The sequence below is a fragment of the Drosophila montana genome, unplaced genomic scaffold (assembly GCF_035044405.1).
Source record: "Drosophila montana isolate Dmon_TW-CO22-7 unplaced genomic scaffold, ASM3504440v1 contig_2106_1, whole genome shotgun sequence".
Taxonomy (NCBI): domain Eukaryota; kingdom Metazoa; phylum Arthropoda; class Insecta; order Diptera; family Drosophilidae; genus Drosophila; species Drosophila montana.
Window position 1 is genome coordinate 782,022 of NW_026997017.1, and position 23,481 is coordinate 805,502.

A 23,481-nucleotide genomic window follows, 5' to 3' on the forward strand; every position below is an offset into this window, starting at 1 on the left:
TATTGTAATCATTAATGTTGTTATTGTTGCGATTGATTGATGATTGATTGCTAACTTAAGATGCGTATATTGATTGATAGCATTGTGATAGTTTATATTGCCAATGATTGTTAATGATTGATGTAAAAAGAGCGCTAAGCAACTAAGCAATATAGACATGTTATTGATTGATGAAAACTTTATTGTAATCATTAATGTTGTTAATGATTGCCGATGATTAACCTAAACGAGCACTAAGCAACACAAATTAGCCAGAAGCGCATTCTTTTTCCTCTCTATGCAATTAAATTGATACTTGATTGATTAATGACATCAATCAAATGCGCACAATTAATAATTAAGCGGCTTTATACGCAATTGGCCGGCTTATGTGTAATTAAGGTTCAATTGCGCCCTAATTAAACTTGCCGCAACAGTTTATGAACTTCCCAGAAAAAGACACTCGCACGCACACGTGCACCCATACACACACACACACACACACACAGAGAGAGAGAGAGACATACACATGCATATGTATGAGCACATGACTACATAAACTCTAAAAGCTGCTGCTCTGCTGCGCATCCTTGGATATACCGCGCCTTGGGGCTTTCTTTAATTGAAGCAAATTGCATATTTGTGTGTGTGTGTGTGTGTGTGTGTGTGGGAGGGGGGGGGCGTGTCTGGTGTGTGTGTGTGTGCTACAATATTCATTCAATTCGGCAATATTTAGGCATAATTAAGACATCTTCCTGACTTGTGCTGTGTGTGCGTGTGTGTGTTCGTTTATCTGCGTGTTTATGTACTGAGTGTTGTGTAATACCAAAAGGAGACAAACTTAAGCGTTGACCATCTAAATTAATATCAACTTAAATCTAATCATTTGCAAACGCTTTTTCCCCACAGGCGACGACAACAGCAGCAGCAGCAGCAGCAGCAGCAGCAACAACAAGGAGCAGCAGCAACTCGTAACTAAAGTGACATGAGGCCTTAACAACAATTAAAACAACAGCAACAAGAAGAAGCAGACGCAACTGTGGAGCACTAAAAACCCAAATTGCAAGCAATTAAAAAGAACAACAACAACAACAACAACAACAGCCAGAAGGCGCTCGAACCCCGCCAAGAAAAAAGGGCAACATACGAGGCACGCCCACGCACGCAACAACAGCAACAACAGCAACAACAACAACAGCAACAACAGCAACAACAGCAACAGCAACAACAGCAACAACATTAAAAACAACAACAGCAACAACAACAACAACAGAAACAACAACAACATTAACAACAAGCTAACAATGCCGGCAACATTTATGGCCAACTAAAAACTGAACAACGTCGCCGCATTCAGGCCCGGCCCAACACAAAACAGCGGACCCACCCCCCCCCACCCCTCCCCCCCTCGGTGCTGCCTCTACCCGAACGCTGCAGCTACGACTTTTGGGGCACAACAAAGCACAAAGCGGCTTTTACTAACAACAACAAAAAAAAAACCAAATAGCGCATTGTTTTGCTTATTGTCAGTGTGAAAATTGTTGTTGTTGTTGTTGTTGGCGCCTTTGGGCACTCAATTAAGCCCAATTCCAGGCAGCCAAACGCAGCACACACTCACACACCACACACACACACACACACACACACACACAGGACACCAGCGGTGTCTGTTGGTGTCTGCTGGCGGTCGTCTGGCGGGGGCGTCTCCGCTCCGGTCTTGTCTTGTGGCCCGGCGATTGAGTTGATGTAACAATGAAACTGAGCGTCAGCGCGTATCGGGCGCATGCATCCGCACACAAGAAGATCCTCTCCAGCGGCTATCACTCGCAGCTCAATTACGGCAGCACTGGCGCCGCCGCCGCCGCGTCCTCCTCCTCATCGTCGGCAGCAGCGGCGGCCACTGCAACGGGCCTATATACGGTAAGTCAACCAGACCATAGTCGACAGTCCCGTTCGAAAAACAAAATCATAAAAGAAAGCCAAATTAGTTCGGGAGCACAAAACACGAAGTGTTCGCCAGTTGGCCTTGCTCGACTAGCAGATACCCTCTAAGCAGAGCCGAGTTGCAAACATTCCAAACTTTCTTCCCTTTGCCCGATACTCGGAATGGGAAATGCATTCTCGATTTACTTCGGCTCCTAGAGTCCGATCTTTATGCAATTTTGGCACACAAAGGATCTCTCTCTCTCTCTCTCTCTCTCTCTCTCTCTCTCTCTCTCTCTCTCTCTCTCTCTCTCTCTCTCTCTAAAGTAAAATTTGCTTAGCCTGTGCGTACAGCACGAAAGTCCACCTAGCAAGTTTTGTGGTCTTCCTGTCTCAAAATCGATATTTATCGATATTAGCAAAATTTTAGCATATATTTAGCTTTTATTTAACATTTGCTCTAAATCATAATACCCTTTTTACAAACATTCAACATTATGCCAGCCAATGCGAGCGACAACTAGTGTGAAGTAGCCGACGTTAGATACCCTGTACAAACAACCGTAACATGTGCATCCATGTGCTTCTTCTTGCCTGCCTGGATCATTTCCATGTTGAATATTCGAAAGTTTTGAAAATGTTTCGATCTAGAAGCTGGCATTCATGTCGAAGGTGAAAGTAGGTATCGATCATCTGAAGGATTCTTGATCTTTAATATCTCTAGCGATTTGCTGAGAAAGCCAAGATTTTAAATCGATAATTGTCGATTTTCAATGAATGAACCATGCTATTAAGCTCCCATACTAGTTGAGCTCGAGACAGACGAGCAGTAGACATGGCTGGACCGACTCCGCTCTCCTGTCCCGATCTGGAATCTATATATATATATATGCATATTATTTACTTTTGGGCTCACAGATGGGCCCAGCAAGCCCTTTTCAATTGGTACGTGGTAGCATTAAAACGAAAGCATACAAATTTTTGTGGTCCATAATTTTATTTTATGTACATTTTTTTGTTGGCTTGTCATTGAGTCACAGGAAAGGATGAAGTCGTCTGGAGGGGGGGGTTTGTGTGTGTGTGTGTGTGTGTGTGTGTGTGTGTGTGTGTGTGTGTGTGTGTGTGTGTCGTTTCTCCTTTTATAGATCTGTTGTGCAGGGCAGCAGTTGCGCTAGGCAACGCTCGTCTTCGACCTCATTTGCGATATTTATGTAACTCAAGCGGCGTGAAGCGAGAAGCGAAGCGTTACAAGTTTTCATTTCATATTAGTGCAAAACTGTCAGCGGGCTGGCTGAGTTAAATATTTGCATATTTTCTGCCTATTCAAAAAACAAAATTGTTTATCGATTCGCTGGAAATGTGAGGTTTGTGGTGCTTCTTGTTTACCTTCAGTTCGCGCTTCTGGCCTTTTTTTATCTATTGTCATTTCTGGTTTCATTTTGATTTCATTTGCCGATTGGCTTTTGAGTTCGCTTTCGCTTTAAATTTTCTCGATTTAAGTTTGCCATCTCGGTGCACAAATCAATTTGCTTCTCTCTTGTCGTTTCTTGTCTTTGTTTTCGGCTCGATTTCTCTCTTCACTGCTGGCTTCTTCATTTGCTTCTTTTTTTTACTTATCACTTGACTCCTGCTTTTCAGCTTGTTTTGAGCCTTGCTGTTTACTTTCTGTCCGCTTCTCGCTTCACTTTCTTTCTCGATTGCATTGCCTTCAAATGCTTCTTTCTTCGCCTTAATTTAACTTCTTCACTTATTAGGTCGCTTCTCTCTCTCTCTCTCTCTCTCTCTGTTCTGCTCGCATCTCCGTTACATTGTTCTCCTAGTTCTTCGCTTTTCTGTTAATTCTACAAAATGTTTCGTTTCTCACTGCATTTCTAGCTTTACTTACCGCTTTTAACTTCCCATTTCGCTTCTTGGTTCGCCTCTTAGTTTCTTTTTTGAGCTTTTCATCTTCTTTGTTGCACACTTTGCTGCTCGATTTACTTCTCGTTAAGCTTCTCTCTTGTCATCTTTATTCATTTCTCGTTTCCCAGCCTTGCCCACAACATGTTGAGTTGACAATTATCACAAGACGTATATATTTTTACTCACTATGCTTCTCGCTTCAGTTGTCAGCTTATCTCCCCTTGCCTCTGACTTTTTAGGGCATTTGCTATTCGTGGCATAAATGTTTATTGGTCTCGATTGAACATCACATTGTATGGCAATTGGGTCGAGTTGCGTTCAATAAAAATATCCCCGAATCGCTGACATGCAGCAATGCAAAAGTTGTTTGCCATCAAACTCTGAGGCGAGTTGAACATTTTTTTAGGTTTATGCGGCAGGCTATTGACGGATATTGCTCGTAATCTGGGTATGCATAGACGACAGTCCGATTTAACAGCGTCTAATTAAATCAATTTCAACTTCAAGCCAGAGGGAGTGCAAGAGAGTGTGTGTGTGTGAGAGAGAGGGAGAGGGAGATACAGTTTACTTTTCAAACACTCCAAACTTAAGCCCATAAATATTTATGGAATTGACACTGTGCGCAGTTTACAGCTGCCCAAAAGCCAAAAAAGCCACAACGAATTTCAATCAACTTCTGCGGCACATTTAATTGCCATGTCCCAAACTTCCCGACGCACAGGCTCCAAGCCCAGGCCCGACCCTCGCAGAGCGGAGCTTTGCGCTGCCAGCTAATTCGCTCCGACAGGGCAAGGCAAGCCCAATCCCAATGGTGGACATCTTACATGCGGCTGTGCCTCCATTAAAGCGCACACAATTCACAAAATGTTCGCTGCATTTCATTATCTTGGCTTGGCAATTAAGCACCACAATTCTGCCACTTCTCATTCTCTTGGACTTAAACCACACCGAAACTTTATCAAACGGCCTGGCGGAATATTTTGATAAATGTGTTTGTTATTGTTTCCGATTAATTAAGAGCTTTTGCGAAACGTGTGGAATTCAACTCGCAATTACTCCATCTGCCGCTTCACCATCTACATTTGGTTTAAACCAACTTTGGATGGGTTTTCATTCCAGAGGAGAGATAGAGAGAGAGAGAGCGAGAGAGAGAGTCTTTTATGGAATATGCCAAATCGGAAACTTGTTCATAGATTTCTCCCTTCTCTGGTTTGCAAATTGTTTCTGTTTCAGATTCCGTGGGTTATGATTGGCATTGAAATCAGATTATAATGTTTAGCTTAGTTAAATGAACTAAAAAAAAAGGGGTAAAAAGGTTATTATGTATTTGTGCAAGTCGATCTAGCCATGTCCGTCCGTCCGTCCGTCCGTCCGTCCGTCTGTCCGTATGTGTGAACGCAAGGATCTCAGAACCTATAAGAGCTAGAGACTTGAAATCTTAGCTGTAGGTCCTGCTGTGCCCGCGCAGATCGAGTTTGTTTCCGATATTCGATAACTTGCCCCGTTTCCAAGGCATCGATAAAAATCGATATCGAAATCCTGTTTCTAGAGCAATTTCGGGAAATAATAAGAGCTAGAGTCACCAAACTTGACATGTAGCTTCTAGAATAGTATATATATATCAAGTATCTTTCATTTTATACCTTGGAAGAAGAGGGTTCAGGGTATCCACTGGTCGGGAGCTCCCGACTAGAACCTCTTACTTATTCTAATTCGATCCTTCGATCGAATATATATATATATATATATCTAGCTTTTGAGGATGTGGTCTCTCGTATGCGATTTGGAACAGGTGGAAACGAAATCTCCTTTTTTATTTGCCACTATTTTGCGATATGTTGTGTAAGCTGTAAGCACATTATTGCGCCAAGTGAATGAAGACTTGTCAAGGAATACATGGAATTGAATCTTTCTCTTTGAATCAGTTAATTCTTTAAATTTTGCTGTAAATGTCGTGGAACGTGTGGGAAACGAAATCACTTGCGCTTTCGCAATTCCCATTCCAAAAATACTTGAGAAAAGGGGTTCATTAATATTTCATTTGATTGCTATTCGGCTTTCGCCCTTTAGTTTCGATTTTCATTATATGTACTATAATATATTTGCACAAATTCTTGAACTCGTTTCACTTTCCCAAAAAAAACAAGTTGAAAGTTCTGCAATGACATTTCCTTGGCTATATCCAACGGCAACGGTTGAACAACCAACAACTTGAAGCAGACACAAAATAAGTTTACAGCTGCCCACCTGGCACCCCACACCCCCCCCTTAGCCCTCCTCTCAGCCCTTCACTTTCCACAACCCGGGCAGGCTGTCCCCGCGCACTGCGATTGCCCTGGACCCGGCGTGTTTTCATCTCGATTCTCGGCTCGTTATTTGATGTTGAAGTTTTAATACTTTCGCCTGTGCTTTGCCAGAAGTAATCAAAAATTTAATTTTAATTATGCGCCAATGTCAGCACGGTGGGAGGGGGGGGGGGGGAGGGGGGCGTGGCCCTGCCAATAATGGGCGTGGAAGCCGTGGCGCCGGGCGCCTTAAATATGATTATTTAATGTGCGAATAGTTAACGCATTGCCCTAACAAGCCGTCGAGGAGTTGAATTGCTGGCAAAATACTCTGTCTAATACATTTCGTGTTTTCTCTTCTTCTACTTCTTCTTCTTCTTCTGCGTACGGTACAGATGGAAACGCATGCAAAGGATATGGCCAGGCTCGACTGCAACAGCGACACGGACGTCATCAGCCCAACGGGCACCAGCAGCTCCGGCGGAGGAGGCGGCGGCGCCAGCAATGCGCCAGCGGATGGCGGCCATCACAAGCGACACCACAAAAGCGGCAGCGCCTCGGCAGCGGCTGCGGCGGCGGCAGCGGCTGCCGCATTGGCCAACGATGATGACAATAACAGTGCGGCGCATTCATCGGACAGCAAGAGTCCCAGTCAGCGGTAAGTTTCTGCCACACAGCACACACAGCACATCCATAACACACACACACACACACACACACACACACACACACACACACACACACACACACACACACACACTCACCCACACAGTCATACATTTGTGTACAAATTGTAACTTTTGTAAAGTGACAAGTTAAAAGCTTAACAAATAACTACAACAATCAAAATAAAAACCTGAAAGCAAAAACTAAATCTAAAACTAAAACTAAAACTTTCATATGACGCACTCGAAATACCCTTGCAATGCCAAGATTTTCGTCTCTATTAATCAGCAAGAAGCTGTCGCATTTTCACTTTCAAAATCAGCTTACTTATCGTATACATAATAAGCTTAACTTCTAAATATTCCATAAAAGTTTTCTTTTATTAAATCTATGTAAAGCGGACAACAGCCTAGAAAAGCGCAATAGTTCCCATATTCAATCTTTAATTAAAGATTAATTTCAAGTAGTAAATAATATTTTAAAGATTTTCAAAGCCTTAAAATATATATATTTTTTATATAATGGCAGTTCTTGAGTTATTTGACAGCAAAAATCTTTACAATCGAATGCTGATCGATTTGTTCCAATCGATTAATTCGTCTTCAATATAAATTCTTCAGTTAAAACTAACTCAAAAGATATTTGATGCGATTCTAAGGAAAACTTCTTTAGTTAATTCGACATGCTTAGCTTTTTTAAGGGCAAACAGCTATTTAAGGTTAGGTACGCCTGGAAATGGACAGTTCTATAGAGGAACAAATGGCATGAAACATGTTTGTGTTCAACTAGTTCACAATATACCAAGCCCCATAAGAGCGGGGCTATTTGCGAGAGTAGGGCATTAAATGTATTAAATATATATATATATATATATATATAACTCACATGATAAACCATAATTGAAATGCGCCCTTAATGTACAGTACACACTCACACATGGCGAATAGCCAAATAAAATAACCTGCCTGTTAAGGCTCGAGCAGTGCATACAATCATTCACACTTCATACATACACACACACACACACACACACACTCTCTCATATACACTCTCACACAGTAAGCGCATAATTGATTGCTAACAGTAAAAAATAAAATAAGCAAGCCGAAAGCGAAAAAAATAAAACCGTAGCATACTTTGTTGGGCTTCGCAGCTGCTTCTGATTTATAATTTTTATTGATGCCGCGTATTGACATATTGACATATTGCCCCATACATGTACTCGTAACCGTATTTGTATTCGTGCTACTATTTGTATACACACACACACACACCCATACACACACACAAACCATTTTTTAAGTTTTCTTTTCCATTTTCATTCTTATTTTTTTTGCCACGCATTTAACTGGTATTTGTCATCACAAATCAAAAAATAATGAAAAAAAAAAGAAAATATATACTATATGCTTTATAAACAATGGGGCAAAAGGGCGGGCAATCAGAACTGAATAGATCTGTTATCGCTTGGTTAATTCAACAGCAATTAGCGCCAATTAAATTGCCATTGTTATGCTGCGGACTTTGAGTGTGTGGTTGTCGGGGTGAGGGGATGCGGTGTGCGGGGTGCCGGGGTGCCGGGGCGGGATAGCTGTGGGGGTCCTGCTAATGGCAAATTAAACAAGTCGCAGCGTGTCATGACTGTGATGTTTTAATTATGGAGTTAAGAGTGCATGAATTAGCCGGATTACGTGTGAAAATAAACTGGAAGCTCTGTCTATCTGCGAGGTAACTGCGATTCGAAGATTCGTTTATATAGCTGACATTTAAGATAATGCATTTATTATCGGCATAATGCGGCAGTCATCAGGTGTTAAAATACCGTCAGGCCTTGATCCATTTTAGTTCGTTGTGCTTAATTATGAAATATAAATGTAGATATGCAGACAGGTTTGCGCTGTAATTGTCCTCAAGCGAATCAAAAATAGCTTAAAATATATATATGTATATATATATTTATGCTGTTAGCTCTGGCCAAAATCAGTTGTAGTCTTTGTTGGCCGCCTGGTCTGCTAATAAGAGATAAAGCGGTTTCCACATCAATGAAAACTCAGTCATTCATTCATTTATTGAGGAAACTGCCGTCAGAGTCAGCCCTCTCAGCCGCATAAGGGTATGCGTATTTGAAAGTGGTTCGACTTCGACAAACTTAACAATTTTTACAAATATAAGCATTTATTAACATTATTGAAAAGGCACAGGGAATCAGTCTGTATCGGAAAGATAGCCCCAATTTAATAAACAATAAGGTAAAGGACAAGGAATATTGGATGAAAACTAAAAGGAATCCACAATCTAAGCAAAATTAAAAGGGAGAAGAATATTAGTGAAATCAATAAACACATAATAATAATAATGATAATAAAATTATCAATTTAAATAAAAATATTAATCGTAATAATAATAATAATACTATCAATAATACTGATAATAATACTTATAATAATACTAATACAAATACTAATAATAGCAATGATAATAATACTTATAATAATACTAATACAAATACTAATAATGACAATAATAATAATCAAAATACAAATAAATATAATACTTATAATCATAATTATATTAATAATAATACTAATACTAACACTTATAATAATACTGATACTAATAACAATAATACTAATACTAATACTAATAATAATAATAATAATAATAATAATAATAATAATAATAATAATAATAATAATAATAATAATAATAATAATAATAATAATAATAATAATAATAATAATAATAATAATAATACTAATATTAATTTTATTAGGAATTATAATAATACTAATATTAATAATAATAATAATAATATTACTAGTTACTAGCTAGGGTTGGGGCAGGGCTACAGTTACAGTTATGCAACAATCGCAGATAGATATCTCCGCAATTTTTCGCCACACGTTCCTATAACGGTAACAGTAACCGTATATAGTGTGTGCACGGAGAGAGCTCTCTCTCTGATTTGTGGTGGACATAAAGGAAATTAACTAATAAAGATAATTAGCTGGAACTGTGTGTGCGCGCTTGGGTATGTGTGTGGGTGTGTGTGTGGGTGTGTATGCGTGTGTAGAGTTTTGTTTAGTTTGTTCAGTGATTTTATGTATTAACCTCGGGACCCTGGAGACCCATTTGCCAGTTACGATTAGTTGGTTGACAACTCCGGCTCTTAGTCTGTCCCTCTCTCTAGCTACCTCCCTCCCCCGCCCCCCTCCCTTCCTGTCACTATCTGTCACCCTCGCGAAGACTGGTTTTCTTTTTGGCGGCAATTGCGGCCAGCTTTACGTGGTATCCACTGCAAATCCGTGCCAATGCCAAGCGAAATGGGTTTTAGTTAAGTGAATTATGTCATGGCTGTTGGCCAAAACTTGTAAGCCAATTGTGCGTGTGTGCATGTGTGTATGTGGGCGGGCGGTTGATTGTGTGCGTGTGTCTGTGTGTGTGTATCGAACAGTTTTGGGTTATTGCCTGATTGGGCCATGGGATTGAAAATGTAAGTGGAATTGGTATTGGGATTGGATATTGGGCGTTGTTATTGCAGCGATACCGTGTACTCGCATGCACACAAATCCCCAAAACTACACACCTAAACAAACTGAATGTGAACAGCGAGAATTCGGCACACCGAAGCATGCATACCCTTGCAGACTGATTTTGCTGCGACACCCCAAATGTTTGCCTATACTGGACCCTCTGTTACGTAGCACAAGATAATTATTGCAGCCAGATTGATTTTCGAATATTAATTGTCATGCACAAAAAGAATAGAAAGGAATTAATGAATGTCCGTGCAGGCCATACTCATTGTCCATATACCCTGCAAATATGCTTGCCTTGAACTTATTTGTTTTAATTATAGAATATGCGTGGATGATAAAAAGTTTCATTGTTGAATAAATAAATTAATTAATTAATTTAAAAATGTAATTAAACTGAAATTGATTGTAAATACCAAAAAAAAAAAGAAGGTATCAATTATGCCTCAAGCTAGAAATATGAAGACTGTGAAGAAACTTAAGATATAAACTGGATCTCTATAACATTGAATATCTCTAATGTTGTATAGATTATTATTTTTATTCAAATATATATATATACATATATATATAATTAATAATAAAACAAAAAACTATTCCGAAATCCAAGGTATCTGCCTAACTTACAGAAATATAGAAAAATCTACTAGACCCTTCCATAGAGTTCCAAGCAGGAATCTGGGCATAGATATTCGATTTCAAGAGATCATAAGATCTGTGTGATGTATCAAGCAGTTTGTTGGATATTTTTAAAGAGAAACGAAAGTCTTGTACAATTTTTGGCCAAGTCAAAGACAGGCGAACACACTGCAAGGGTATGCATTGTACCACATAGAGACGTAAATGTAGCTTGTTATATTTGGCATATTCTGTTGGTATATAAGAATAACGTTAAATTTTACCCATTGGAAGATCGGGCAACTCATCGCTGACCAGTGGGCAGAGCAATTGCCGCTGCACAAATAGTTTAAGATTGTACACAGAGAGGGATAGACTTATATTAACGGCAGAGCAGCAGCAGCAGCAGCAGCAGCAGCAGCAACAGCAACAGCAGCAGCAGCAACAGGAACAGGAACAGCAGCGACAACATCCTCGACAGCGGCGACAGGTGCGCTTGCATCTGAATAGTCCCGCATCGGATGGCAGCTGGCATTCGCTGGCGGGACAGGGTGAGCCCGGTGGCAGTCGGGGCCTAATGAGCTCTGCCAGCTGCACGCAGGTGAAGACGCTCTCCTCGTTTATCAGCGAGCATCCCGAGGAGCTGGTTAGCAATCACAGCAACAGCAACAGCAGCAGCAACAGCAGCAGCAACAACAACAACAACGGCAACGGCAACAAAAATGGCGGCAATCAAAATCAGACAACAAAATGGAAGAGCCTGCGTGCCGTCATGGCATATTACTGTTCATTGCGGCGCATTAAGAGGAACGGTGCTTTTCAAGCTTTAACATACAGTACAAGAACCCAACTAACTAAGCTTAACTACAACTTTCAACTAAACTAACTAATCAAGCAACTATCTAACGTTATGATTGCTAATCGTACTATCTTGCATTGTGTGTTTGTGTCTGTGTGTGTGTGTGTGTGTAACCTCTCAATTCTCCCAAAAAAAAAAAAAAAAAAAAACGTACCGTACCGCAACCCAATCCAATAATCCGTGCTATTATATCAGCATCTCAAGAACTAACCAAACTCTGTCTCTCTCTCTCTCTCTATCTCTCACTTGCCCTCTACTAATCCGTAAGCAGTATAAACTAAAAGAAAAAAACAAAATATTAATAATCCGTTTTGTAGTCGGTGTATTCTGTACGTCTCTCTCTCACACACACATTCACTCACTCACATTCACTCTCTCCCCTCTCTCTCGCTGTCTCGCTCCATCAAGCATATGAATGTATGTATGTGTTACAGATATATCCACCGTTATTTATGCCAAACATAATGCTACCTAATTGTGATCGTGTCTATCAATTGATGTATTAACCGTTCTCCTCTCTCTGTGTCGCTCTCTCTGTTTGTTACGCTCTCATTCTTCCTTTACCACTCTCATATAACACTCGCTCGCTCGCTCGCTCATCAGCTAGCCTGACTGCTCTCTCATCATTCGCGCCACTTTACGGTATACTCGTTAAGTCTATGTATGTGGGCTACACAGGGTGATCGCGTGCACTGCCTGTATGTACGCTCTCTCTCTCTCTCTCTCTTTCTTCGCTCTCACTCTTATACAGCTCTAGACTTAACCACTCTTATACAACACATGATCAACTTACTCTTTTTAACAGTTACACTCTCAACTCGTTGGGCTTGCACAGGGTGTAGACATCTTTGATAAACATTTTTCGCTCTCTTCACAGGGTCTATCTCTCTTTCTCATATTTCTACATCACTTTTTCTTCGAGGCTCTTCTTATTCTGCGATGCATCTATTCGAAATTCACAGGGTGTCATTATTAGTCTTCCCAATGTTCTATCGTTTGCTCATTGGCTGGGCAAATCTAAGATTCGATTCTGTCCACATTCGTTTGTTGACTAAGTTAAGATAAATACTCGTTATGCAATTGCCAAGGTTATACATTGTGTGTGCACAGGGTGTGCACTTGCATTGTTTACATAAAGCTGGCTGTTTACAATATCTCTCTAGCACACTTCTATTTGATTCTCTCTCTCTCTCACTCTCTCTCTCTCTCCTTCCCTTGCTGCCCGTCTGTTAGTTTTTTGGGTTGAAACTTGAGCCAGTGGCTTAAGCTGACACAGGGTGTTTGCACAGGGTGCTCGCAATCATTGTTTATAAGTAGCTGTCGCTGTCTTCACAGCGACTACTTTTTGCCACTTGGGTTTTGTGCTAGTTTTTGGCAAAAAGTTTATCAAGCTGAGGCCAAAGTGCAACTGCACACACACACACACTAATACACACACTAATACACACACAAATACACACAAACAACACACAACTTTGACCAAAAAAAGAATGAAAAAATCTGAGCAAACAGCAAAAGTTAAAGTGGTTTTTGAGTGTGTGTGTGTGTGTGTGTGTGTGTAGAGAGAGAGAGAAAATCGATATGTTTAAGCTGCCTGCTGCATTGTAGGCGGACTTTTGACACAAATACATACACACACACACACACACACAGACACAGACACACAGTCACAGTTAGCTGCGCCTATGCATATGCTACAATACTTTGGCATTGTGCATGCCAAATGAGAAAATGCCTTCTGAATGACAACTTACAAAGAATTTGAATTTAGAAAATTGCAAATTTATGTTGAAACTAGCAAGCCGCACACTCACACACACACACACACACACACACAACAAGAACAACAACATGGCACACACACAGTTGAACTGTGAAACTGTCAAATGACCCAGAAATGTATGCTGCATTTATTTCCCGCCTCCGACTGCCTTTCTATAAACTTTGCCTAGACTGCCAAAAGAGCTGTGCGGCACATGCATATGCATTTGCCTCAGTCTCAGTTCCAGTCTCAGTCTCAGTCTCAGTCACAGTTCCAGTCTCAGTCGCAATCTCAGCCAGTGTTGCCAACTGTCGCTCAGAAATGTAGCTAAAAGTAGCTGTAATAGGAGCTACAATGCGCTTGGCAAAACGAATCCAATTTATTATTAAGCAATCCCTACGCTCGCCAACTAAGTTGAAAAACAGTCAGAAATGCAGGCAGCTGCCGATTTAAGTAGCCAAATTTAGCTAGAACATAGCTAAATTGGCAACTTTACTGCTCTCAGTCTCTGTCAGCATCTGCCAACACACACACACACACATACACACACACACACAGGCTTGGGCCTGGGTCACAAGTGTCTGCAGACAGTCGCAATCGAAATTCAGTTTTCGATCTGATTGCCGCAGTGCGATTGTGTTTTAATTCAGTGCCACTTGAGCTGCCTCTTGCACACACACACACACACACACACACATATGCAAATGCGCGCTGCCAGCCATTTGACATTTGTTGCATATGCGTCATTCGTGTCAAGAGAGACGCAGGGCGAGCACAGCCGAGACAAGTGTCTCTAAAGTCAGGCACATGTTTGATCACTTTCCGCCTGGCGCCATCTGTGTGCCGTTTTTGTCTATCAGCTATACACCCTGTACGCGGCAGCAGTGGCTGAATATATCGAATATATATATATGTTACTTATATATACATATATATTTATATACTTATATGGAAAACTAGCATTTACTCATTTATTTATATAATTTATATAAATTTGCTAACTTAAAAGTCAACAGGTGGCGCCACTCTTTAGAGCAACATATCTAATAATTAATAAACTTATCTAATTAGCGTAACAAAACTTTGAACTATGTTTCAATTTTACTCTAATTAATAGATCAATAGAGTTCAGAGTTCGTTTAGTACTGCCAAGGCTAAGTTAGATAAGTTCCACTCAATGAAATGTGAGAAGCAATACAAGAAGTTTATAGATAAAACATAGAGGCAAAAGCAAAGGAAGAAGCGATGCGAACATGCAAGAAGTGAATCGAGAAGAAAGTTAGCAGCAAAGCCATAACAAACAGCAGAAATTAAGCGGAAGAAGTCAGTGAGCAAACCAATAAGCAATAAAACAATTACGAGAACCGAAGTAAGAAGCGACGATGCGAAATAATGCGATATGACACGGCTAGCAACAAAGTTCCACGTTATTCTCTCATGCTCATAGCTTTATCCAAAAGAGATACTCACAGACACACATACAATACAGTTTTTTTTAAAGCGCTTCTCACTTCATTTACAGCGTTAAGAAATTTGATTACTTCTCTCCTCTTATATTTATCGATAACATTTTTTCTCGTGGCTGCTTCAAGTTGAAAAGCACTTTAACATTATGTCAAGCTCAGGTAAAAATAAGTCTAATTGCTTATCAAATTTGAAGAATCGGTAGGCGTTAAAGCGCAGTGCTGCCACCTTGCAAAACATTTACGTATGGCAGCTCTAGATAAGATAATTGAACCACAAATTGATTGTGTTTAAAGTTGAATAAGAAATAATTAATACTTGGCGTTGCCATACTTTGATGTATTTTTGTAATTGTGATAGTGTTGCCACCTCACAAAAATCACATATAGCTTGCATTAAAAGCTTTATATAAATAATTATTAGATAAATTATGTTTATTTTTGGCGTTGCCATACTTTAATACTTCTTTGTGGAAAACAGCTAGTCAACCGCTGCAGGGCAAAATTATGAAACCACAAATAGCTTACATTTAAATCTAAATATGAATTAACATAATTGTCGTTGCCGTACATTAACATTTCTTTGTTGTTGTGTCAGTGTTGCCAGCTTACAAAATGTTTGCACATAAAACAGCTCTAGACAGAATAAATAAGTCGAAACTTAATTGCATTTCAAGTTGAATAGGAATTAGCATAATTTTTTGGCGCTGCCATACTTTAACAATTATTTGCGTTTCTTTGAGGCAAAAAGGAAATTCAATTTAACTGATAGTCAAATAGCAAACACTGCCCATCGAGCTCATTTGTCTGGCTGTTGTTCTACGACTAGGAACAGCGCCAGCGCCTGCTGCTGGTTGGCGCTGTTGGTGTTGGCCTGGTCCTGGTCCTGGTCCTGGCCAATTAACATGGCCCCGGCGATGGCAGCTGGCCACAATGGCCGGCCAGAGTGACTGTCCAGTTGGCCGTTAGTGGAGAGTCAAGTGGCCTTTTGGCCAAAATCGTAGAGGCAGCGAGGAGGCCACGCAAAGCGTTGCTAAACATTTCCGTTGACCAAGCAACGCGCCTGTGTGTCTGTGTGTGTGTGTGTGTGTCAGTTTGTGTGTATGGGTAAATTTGTTTTTGGCCATGTCATGGCGTGACAGTTGCAAAGTGGCTGCCAATGGCCGGCCACATGTGGTGCAATCCGCTGGGAGAGCCATCTGCGGTGCCAAGGCGTTAATTGAAATCTGAAGTTGAGGCAACAGGCAACAGGCAAACCCAAAACCGACATCATCCAGCCATTAGGCAATTTGTGTGTGTCTGTATGTGTGTGTGTGTGTGTGTGTGTGTACCCCGATGATTTGTGGTGCAATAAAACGGCGCATTTAATAGCTGGAGCATCCACAAATGCTCAAAACTTTAGCTTCAGCCTCTGTGTGCAGGCCAGCCCCAAAAACTAACAAGCTCCATTTCAATTTATTATAAATCGAAAGTCCTGCACCATATGTGTGTGTGTGTGTGTGTGTGTGTGTGTTATCGTACAGCAAGCCTTTTTTACGCTTGATGCCACGCAGCCCGCATACATATGGGCACAAAAAAAAAATGAAAACAAAAGAACAGGCCAAAAGTCAAGTCAACGAGCTGACCGTTAAATAAATTGCCTGCCTCTCGTTTGCTCTCTCTCTCTCTCTCTCTCTCGCTCTCTCTCGCTCTCTTTCGCTGGCCTTCGGAACAAGGCAAGTGAAGGAAAATGCGTGAAAATGCTTCCCAGAGTCGTCATGTTGCAACAAAAATTTAACGAATACCCTTTAAAGACATTTGAATATCAAGAGTGCTCCAAAAGCCAGCTGCCCTCTATACACACACACACACACACACATACACACAGCAGCGCCCATGCTTCTTCTTTCCTACTTTGCCCACACTGTCTATAGAAGAAAGCATTCTTGATTAACTTCGCTTTTTAAAGTCCGATTTCAATGAAATCTTCACGGCTTCAATATGGCATACTAAAGTGTGTGTATACCAAAGCGCAAGGCTCTATCTACAAAATATTTTCTTTTTACAATTTTGTGGGGGTTAGGTATACAAAAAGGGAAATATACAAATTATGTATATATTATACGAGAATAATATCATAACTATAAATCAATACGCAAATCTAGGGAATATGTTCATATAGATATAGCTTGACATTCGCGCAAGAAATATATCTATTAACATATGTCTGTGTATCGAATGCAGGCTGACTGCTTTGGCCTGTCTCTCAGCAACTGTAATGGGACTCCGCAAGATTGGAATATATTGCCAGATCCTGATATGGTATATGTCCTGTCCAGCGTAATGCTAAAATTGTATGACGTGTGAAAAAAAAAGAAACAGAAACAAGCTCCAGCCCTTTGTCTCTGTCTTTCTCTCTTTCTGTGCAGCTGCAGCTGGCAGTGTTGAAAAACGTTTTATCTTGAACCGACTGCAACGTCCTTCAATTGAAGTACTCTAAACTATCTCTCAAGCTGTGTCCACATTTCTCTCTCTCTCTCTCTCTCTCTCTCTCTCTCTTTCTCCATTTTCTTCCTTACTCTTTCCACTAAACATTTTACTTATACTACTTAAAACGTCCTTGAACCACAATCAATTAATTAAACTAAACAACCACAACGACAAAAATAATACAAACAACAAAAAAATATACAAAAAAAATTCTGAAATGAAACCAAACAACAAATTTCACAACTCGTTTAGGAAATCGCGTATCGGAGATGGAGCCTCAGATCCAGATTCCGATTGGTAAGTCTCTTGCGTTCGTTATCAACCTTTGGTTGACTCTCACGCTCTGCACAACAACAACAGCAACAAAAACACACACACACACTAACACACACACACACACACACACACACACGCGCACACTAGAAGACACAAATAGAGACACGAATTTAGCTACGCTTTTCTGATTATGTTGCGAAAAGTTCATTTGGATAATGATAATTAATATTGATAGTATTGATATTGAGTATGATGATGATTGATCATGATTGATGATGACTGAGCTGCATCTAATTGGCATGCGAAGCGCTTACTTTTTTTGAATTGCGTTGGGCCACAAGAAAGCAACCGAAAACAATTTTAAACAAACCACAATTTTTCTTCTGTTCAAATGGGTTGACAAGCGAGCCAAACCCAAATCACAATCACACACACACACACACACACACACACACACACACACACACACACACACACACCCACGGCCAACACTCACTTTTGGTAATCCAATAGTTCACAAAAAAAAAAACGAGTAGTTGCTATTTGCCAAATGCTTCTTAATGCAAGCACCAAAGCATTTGGCAATCACACACTTAATCACACACCCACACACACACACACACGCATATACCACACGTGTATAAAGGACATGCCACGCCTAGTTCTTGTTACTTCTTTCATTTTGTTTGGTTTGGTTTGGTTTGGTTTCCCTTACATTTAGCTAGCCGCATTGCAAGCTGCGCTCTGCTTTTGTACCACATGACGTATGCGTAATATTAGGTAGCAACAATCGAAAATACTAAAAATCATAAAAAATATCTACCCAAAAAAAATATAAAAATACTAAACTGCTGTATATAGCATCGAACAAATGCGATGGCAAATAAATTAAACTAAATCAAAAACAATTAAAAATGTAGTTTGGCATTCGAATTGTATAAAAAAAAAAAAACATACCGAAAAAAATTATATATATAAACTAAATCTGTGTGTGTGTGTGCAAATGCTATAAAATTCGCTTTGTATGTGTGTGCAACAAGCTAATTATGTATATAACCGAAAAAAAAAACAAAAAGCGTTAAAAACATACTAAATAAAATACTATACTTATATCGAAATACTTGTATATTTAAATACCATTTTAACACATATCGTATGTATATAATGCAGTTAATTCATTCTCGTAGCAAGGCAGTTTCAACGTAGACTTTTGTTGGCCGACTAGCGATTTGAGCAATACAAATATAAATACCAAAAAAATACCAAAAAAATACCAACAACAAAAAATACCTCCCCAGCAAGAACAACAAGTACATGAAAACAGAAATTCTTAAGATGCTTATCCAGTGTCCAGCTCCCCAAAAATTTCCCAAATGCCAGCTCCGCATTCCCAGCATAAACCATTAGCACTTGTTGTAGTCGCACACCAAATACCCTGTACCAGCTTAATAATAATAGATTCGAGTAAAGCCCGTCCGGCCTTCTATCGAAATCTTCACTTATTTATTTAAATACTTTGTAAATATTACTTGAAGAGTCCAAGAAAATCGGAGACTTTGAGAGCTAGACTCAACCAATTTTCAAAGCTCTATCCCAAATCTAAATTCAAAGTTTAAGGCAGCAAATTTGGCATAAAGCGCAGCTGAAATAATATATAATTTACAAAATCAAGCCAAACTCTGGTCGAATATGCTTATTTAAGCCCACAAATATTCGATCTGTTAAAAAACCTGGTACAGCGTATCCGCTAGTCGTGCTTGCTCGACTGTTGCACTCTGCTCTTGCATTGATGTCTTTTCAGTATTTTTCTTTGTTTTCTGTACTTTTGTTCGGTTTTTGTTGTTTCGCAGAGCTTTTAGCATGTTCTGGACAAATTATTTTCTGTCTGCCTTTCCAGACATTGGCCTCATTTTTTTATAGCCCAAAATATTCCAGATTTTAAGGAAATTCTTCTCTCTGGCCGAGTCATGAAAATTCAACTTAAATGGAAACTACTGCGTTACCCCAACTGGCTTTTATTCAATTTTTTTTTTTTTTTTTTGTTTGTTCTTTTCTTAACTGTTTAATTTAACATCCTCGTGCTTTTCATTTCTCTGAATTTTCCCAGAATTCCTCGAATTGTTTCCCCAATTCTGTTTCGCTCTGCATGTTGTGCCTAATGTAAATGCTTTCAACCTTCTTAAGATCTATCATTCTATGTGTCTATGCTTAAACAAACTATGCTTAAATCGTAAAATACTAAAGTGAAGTTAAAATAAATACTTTGCCATTTTTGCATGCCTGCTTGCCGTTAGAGCCGTTAAAACGTAGATGGGAGACGTCAAGGAAGCCGGAGACGGAGACACGCAGCTGGCTGGCGGTGCCACGCCCACAACCCATTGGCTCTTTATAGCCCAGCCCCACCTCCACCTCCAGCACCCAACTCCAACTGCAACTCCAACTCCAGCCACGTCAAACATTACCCAGTCAGCTGTCAGTTGTCTCCGTTCAGGATGGCTCCTGTTAGCCCGCCCCCAACATAATACCAGCACCTGACCACATCTACATCTGTTTTAGTGCGTGCTTTTCTATGTGTGTGTCTGTAACCGTTAAGCGTTAACCGTTAACCGTTAACCGTTGCCCGTTAGACGTTGCCCGTTAGACGTTAGCGTTGCCATATCGTTGCGTGCCATGTTTGAGTGCGTTAACGTTACGGCTTTTGGGTTTACCGTTAAATGAATGTTTATTGCTCCTACCACGCATTGCGTAAGTGTTTCCGTGTGTTGCGTAAGTTATGACCTTATTGCAAATAGAGCACCCTAGTTGTAGTGCCAGAGATGTAATCCTAGCAAACTAAAAAGCCAAACCTAACCTCAAACGTAAAACGCACGCTTTTGCATTTACCCCTCAGCTCTGTTGCATTTTACTCTCGACTCTACCTATCTTTCTCTCTCTCTCTCTCTCGTTTTCTTTCTATACCTCTATACCTGTATCGATCTAACCGATAACTAATCCCAGATCCTGTAGTTGCTTGATATTTTGAGTTTTAACCCAGCTGTAGCATTTAGTTGTAGTTTAGTTTACGCAGAGTTGTTCGATTTATCGAAGACTTGTGATCTTTGAACGTGTGTGTTTTGTGGCATATCCTCGTACAGGACACGCTCGAACCAACGCTGGATGAAACTGCGCACCACCGTACAAATCTCATCGGCCATACAGAAGAAACCACCGCTCAAGCGCGAAGACTCATTCCTGAAGCGTTTCTCAACTAGACAGATACCCGAAACACAGGTGAGCATCATCTCATATAGAACTCCGGAAAATGGCTAAAAAACTGGGTGGAATCGTATAGTTTGCATTTTATTGTTGTTTTCTCATACTTTCTTTACACGATTTTAAGCCGTATGTCACAATACGCGCGCAAATCCACTCCTCCGGGTGGAAAATGAGCGAAATTTTAATTGACTTTGTGAAATTCACCTTTGCGGGTGACAAAAACAACGTTTATAGTAAAACGTCGGCTTGGCTCATTTCATATTATCGTCATTTCGTTCGCAATTTCAGGAAACTGTTGAAGACACGGGTTCAGAAAGTGCCTCTGGTGACGTCGACAAAACGGTTAAGCGTAGACGACGCTATCTGCAGAAACGACGCTCCGTTGTTAATCCAGATGAAAATTTTTACTTCTATTGGTTAATGATGGTAACTATATGTGTTCTCTATAATCTATGGACCCTAATTGTGAGGCAGAGCTTTCCTGAACTGCAGGTAAGTTACAAAAACTGACTCGCCAGCCCATTAATGTCAAATATCCTTTGTCTGTCGACTTTTCTTTATTTTTTCCAATGCCCCCGCCCAGCCTCTGTCCCTGCCTCGGTCCCAGTCTGTGTGCCTGCTTTAGGAAAGAAAACACCTTTTGTCATAATGCTTCAAGTTGTGTAAGATGAGTTGACTTGCTGCCTAATAATAATGCCCAACGGCCATAAAATTTCCTCAAACAATGAAGTTTATTAGGCATTTCAGCAAAAGAGGATAAAAGGCAACTCCGACGAGTCCTTGGCTCCTTATAAAAGTGGGTTTAATAACTTGACTAGCTGAAGGCAAGGTAATACTGGCAAAACCAAAAAGAAAAGGTGGTCTCTGATTAGTCTTAAAACCTTTGCTGGGCTTTGATCATTTATTTAGCTAAGCCTTGGGCTGGACTTGTGTTTCGGTTTGCGCTGATATCCTATAAGTAAATATATTGCACTCCTTAAAGCACCTGCTTAGGCTATGTCCAAGTACAAATGAACAACAATTAATAAGTTAACGACCGGAACCAGATCTGGCGAAATTAAGCTATTGACAAGCTTTCAAGGTGCAACCCATTTAGATCTCACATTTAATGGAATCAATAATTGTAAGGAGATTTGTTTGCGGCTCTGAAAGGATTTTCGTGTGATAATTCCACCCGTAAGTGTGGAAGAAACGCGGAAAACGGTTGTCTACAAAATTTTTCTTACTTTCTTTCCTTCCGATCGGCTTTCGAATATTCATCCATGAGAAACATTTCACCTTTTTTCGCAAAATCCAGCCCAAAGGTTGTGTAAGGGAAAGTTGGATCTACGACCTACAAGATTTTTCAAGTCCAAAAAAAAACGTTGCCCGGGCAATAGCGGGGAATTAGTTGGAGATCCATTGATGACAATCGTTCGAGATAGTCTAGGATTTTTTTGGAATTTTTCGCAGGGTATACTCTAGTCTGAATTGCGGCGACTTATTATCAGGAATTGGTTTTTTATTTGTTTCTTTATGCATTTTTTTTTTTTGGCCAGCTCTTCGTAATGACTCAATTAAAAGACACGCCGGCAACTCAAGTTGTGGTCGCTGGGCCAAGTGGTCGCTGGGTCGCTGGGTTCGCAAGGGTCGAGGGGTCGCAGGGGTCGCAGGGCTCGATGGGTCGGTTGATTCTCTGGTTAGTTAGTTGGTTCGTTTTGTTCTTGGAGCTGTGCAAATGTTTGTTCACGGCCCAGTTAGCTGGTGTTTGTCATCAGATTAAAGTCTGCTAAGGGTTGCCAAAAATAAAAAGTAAATAAAAAAACAAAAAACCAAAAAAAAAATACAAAAAAGAGCGGCCAATGTGGGGCACGGCATGTGATACACTCGTCGTCGTTGACCTTTAAACCGTAATGTGTGGCACGGCTTGTTGTCGTCACCTCTTTTTTTTTTGTCAGCTTGCCATTTGTGGAGGTGGCCCCCTGCTCCAGCTGGGACTCATTTGCATTTGTGAAATGCATTGCTAAAACAAAAATTATTGTCCTTGACCTGAGCTTTGTTTGATGCACAGCCGTGAGCACTAATTGAAAATCTCAACTAATTTTTCTAAATTATTCCATTTTGTTTTTTTTTTTTGTTTTCGGGTACTTTTGCAATTTGGCTGACAGCAATCTGTGCCTACCTTTTGGCTCATCTGCGATTCAATGACAGATGTTGTATTTATCTTAGATATAATAGTTCAATTACGCACAGGCTATCTGGAGCAGGGCCTAATGGTGAGTACACATCGAGCACATCGAGAATCTCAGACAATATACTTACCATACCGAAGACAATTAACCCGACACATTTATGTTGTAGGTATACGACGACAGGAAGCTGGCCTGTCACTATGTGCACTCGCGTGAGTTCATCTTTGATATGATAGCGCTGATACCATTGGATCTGCTCCAGCTGAAGATGGGCACACATCCGCTTTTGCGTTTTACGCGCTTTTTTAAAGTGAGTA

The 23,481-nt window shown here is 40.3% G+C and overlaps 2 protein-coding genes across 2 annotated transcripts in view; both read left to right on the forward strand.

Annotated features, from left to right (window-relative positions):
* Nucleotides 1-1,466: 1,466 nt before the first annotated feature.
* Nucleotides 1,467-23,481, forward strand: part of LOC135427012 (pneumococcal serine-rich repeat protein-like) — a 33,280-nt gene continuing 11,265 nt past the window's right edge. The window contains exons 1-7 of the mRNA XM_064680415.1: nucleotides 1,467-1,899; nucleotides 6,485-6,747; nucleotides 17,715-17,759; nucleotides 20,873-21,008; nucleotides 21,282-21,485; nucleotides 23,141-23,248; nucleotides 23,334-23,474. Of these exons, the coding sequence (XP_064536485.1) occupies nucleotides 1,732-1,899; nucleotides 6,485-6,747; nucleotides 17,715-17,759; nucleotides 20,873-21,008; nucleotides 21,282-21,485; nucleotides 23,141-23,248; nucleotides 23,334-23,474 (1,065 nt within the window). The 5' untranslated portion in view covers nucleotides 1,467-1,731. The remainder of the gene's footprint in view (nucleotides 1,900-6,484; nucleotides 6,748-17,714; nucleotides 17,760-20,872; nucleotides 21,009-21,281; nucleotides 21,486-23,140; nucleotides 23,249-23,333; nucleotides 23,475-23,481) is intronic.
* Nucleotides 7,438-11,831, forward strand: LOC135426954 (GATA zinc finger domain-containing protein 10-like). Its single transcript, XM_064680310.1, has 2 exons — nucleotides 7,438-7,478; nucleotides 11,204-11,831. The coding sequence occupies exons 1-2, from the start codon at nucleotides 7,438-7,440 to the stop codon at nucleotides 11,793-11,795; spliced, it is 633 nt and encodes a 210-aa protein (XP_064536380.1). The 3' UTR covers nucleotides 11,796-11,831.

Bases quoted from the DNA above. Each gene is read 5' to 3' on its own strand.
- LOC135426954 (XM_064680310.1), top strand. From the start codon at position 7,438: ATGCTTAGCTTTTTTAAGGGCAAACAGCTATTTAAGGTTAG. The intron at 7,479-11,203 runs GTACGCCTGGAA...ACCCATTGGAAG, and splicing joins AAACAGCTATTTAAGGTTAG to ATCGGGCAACTCATCGCTGA.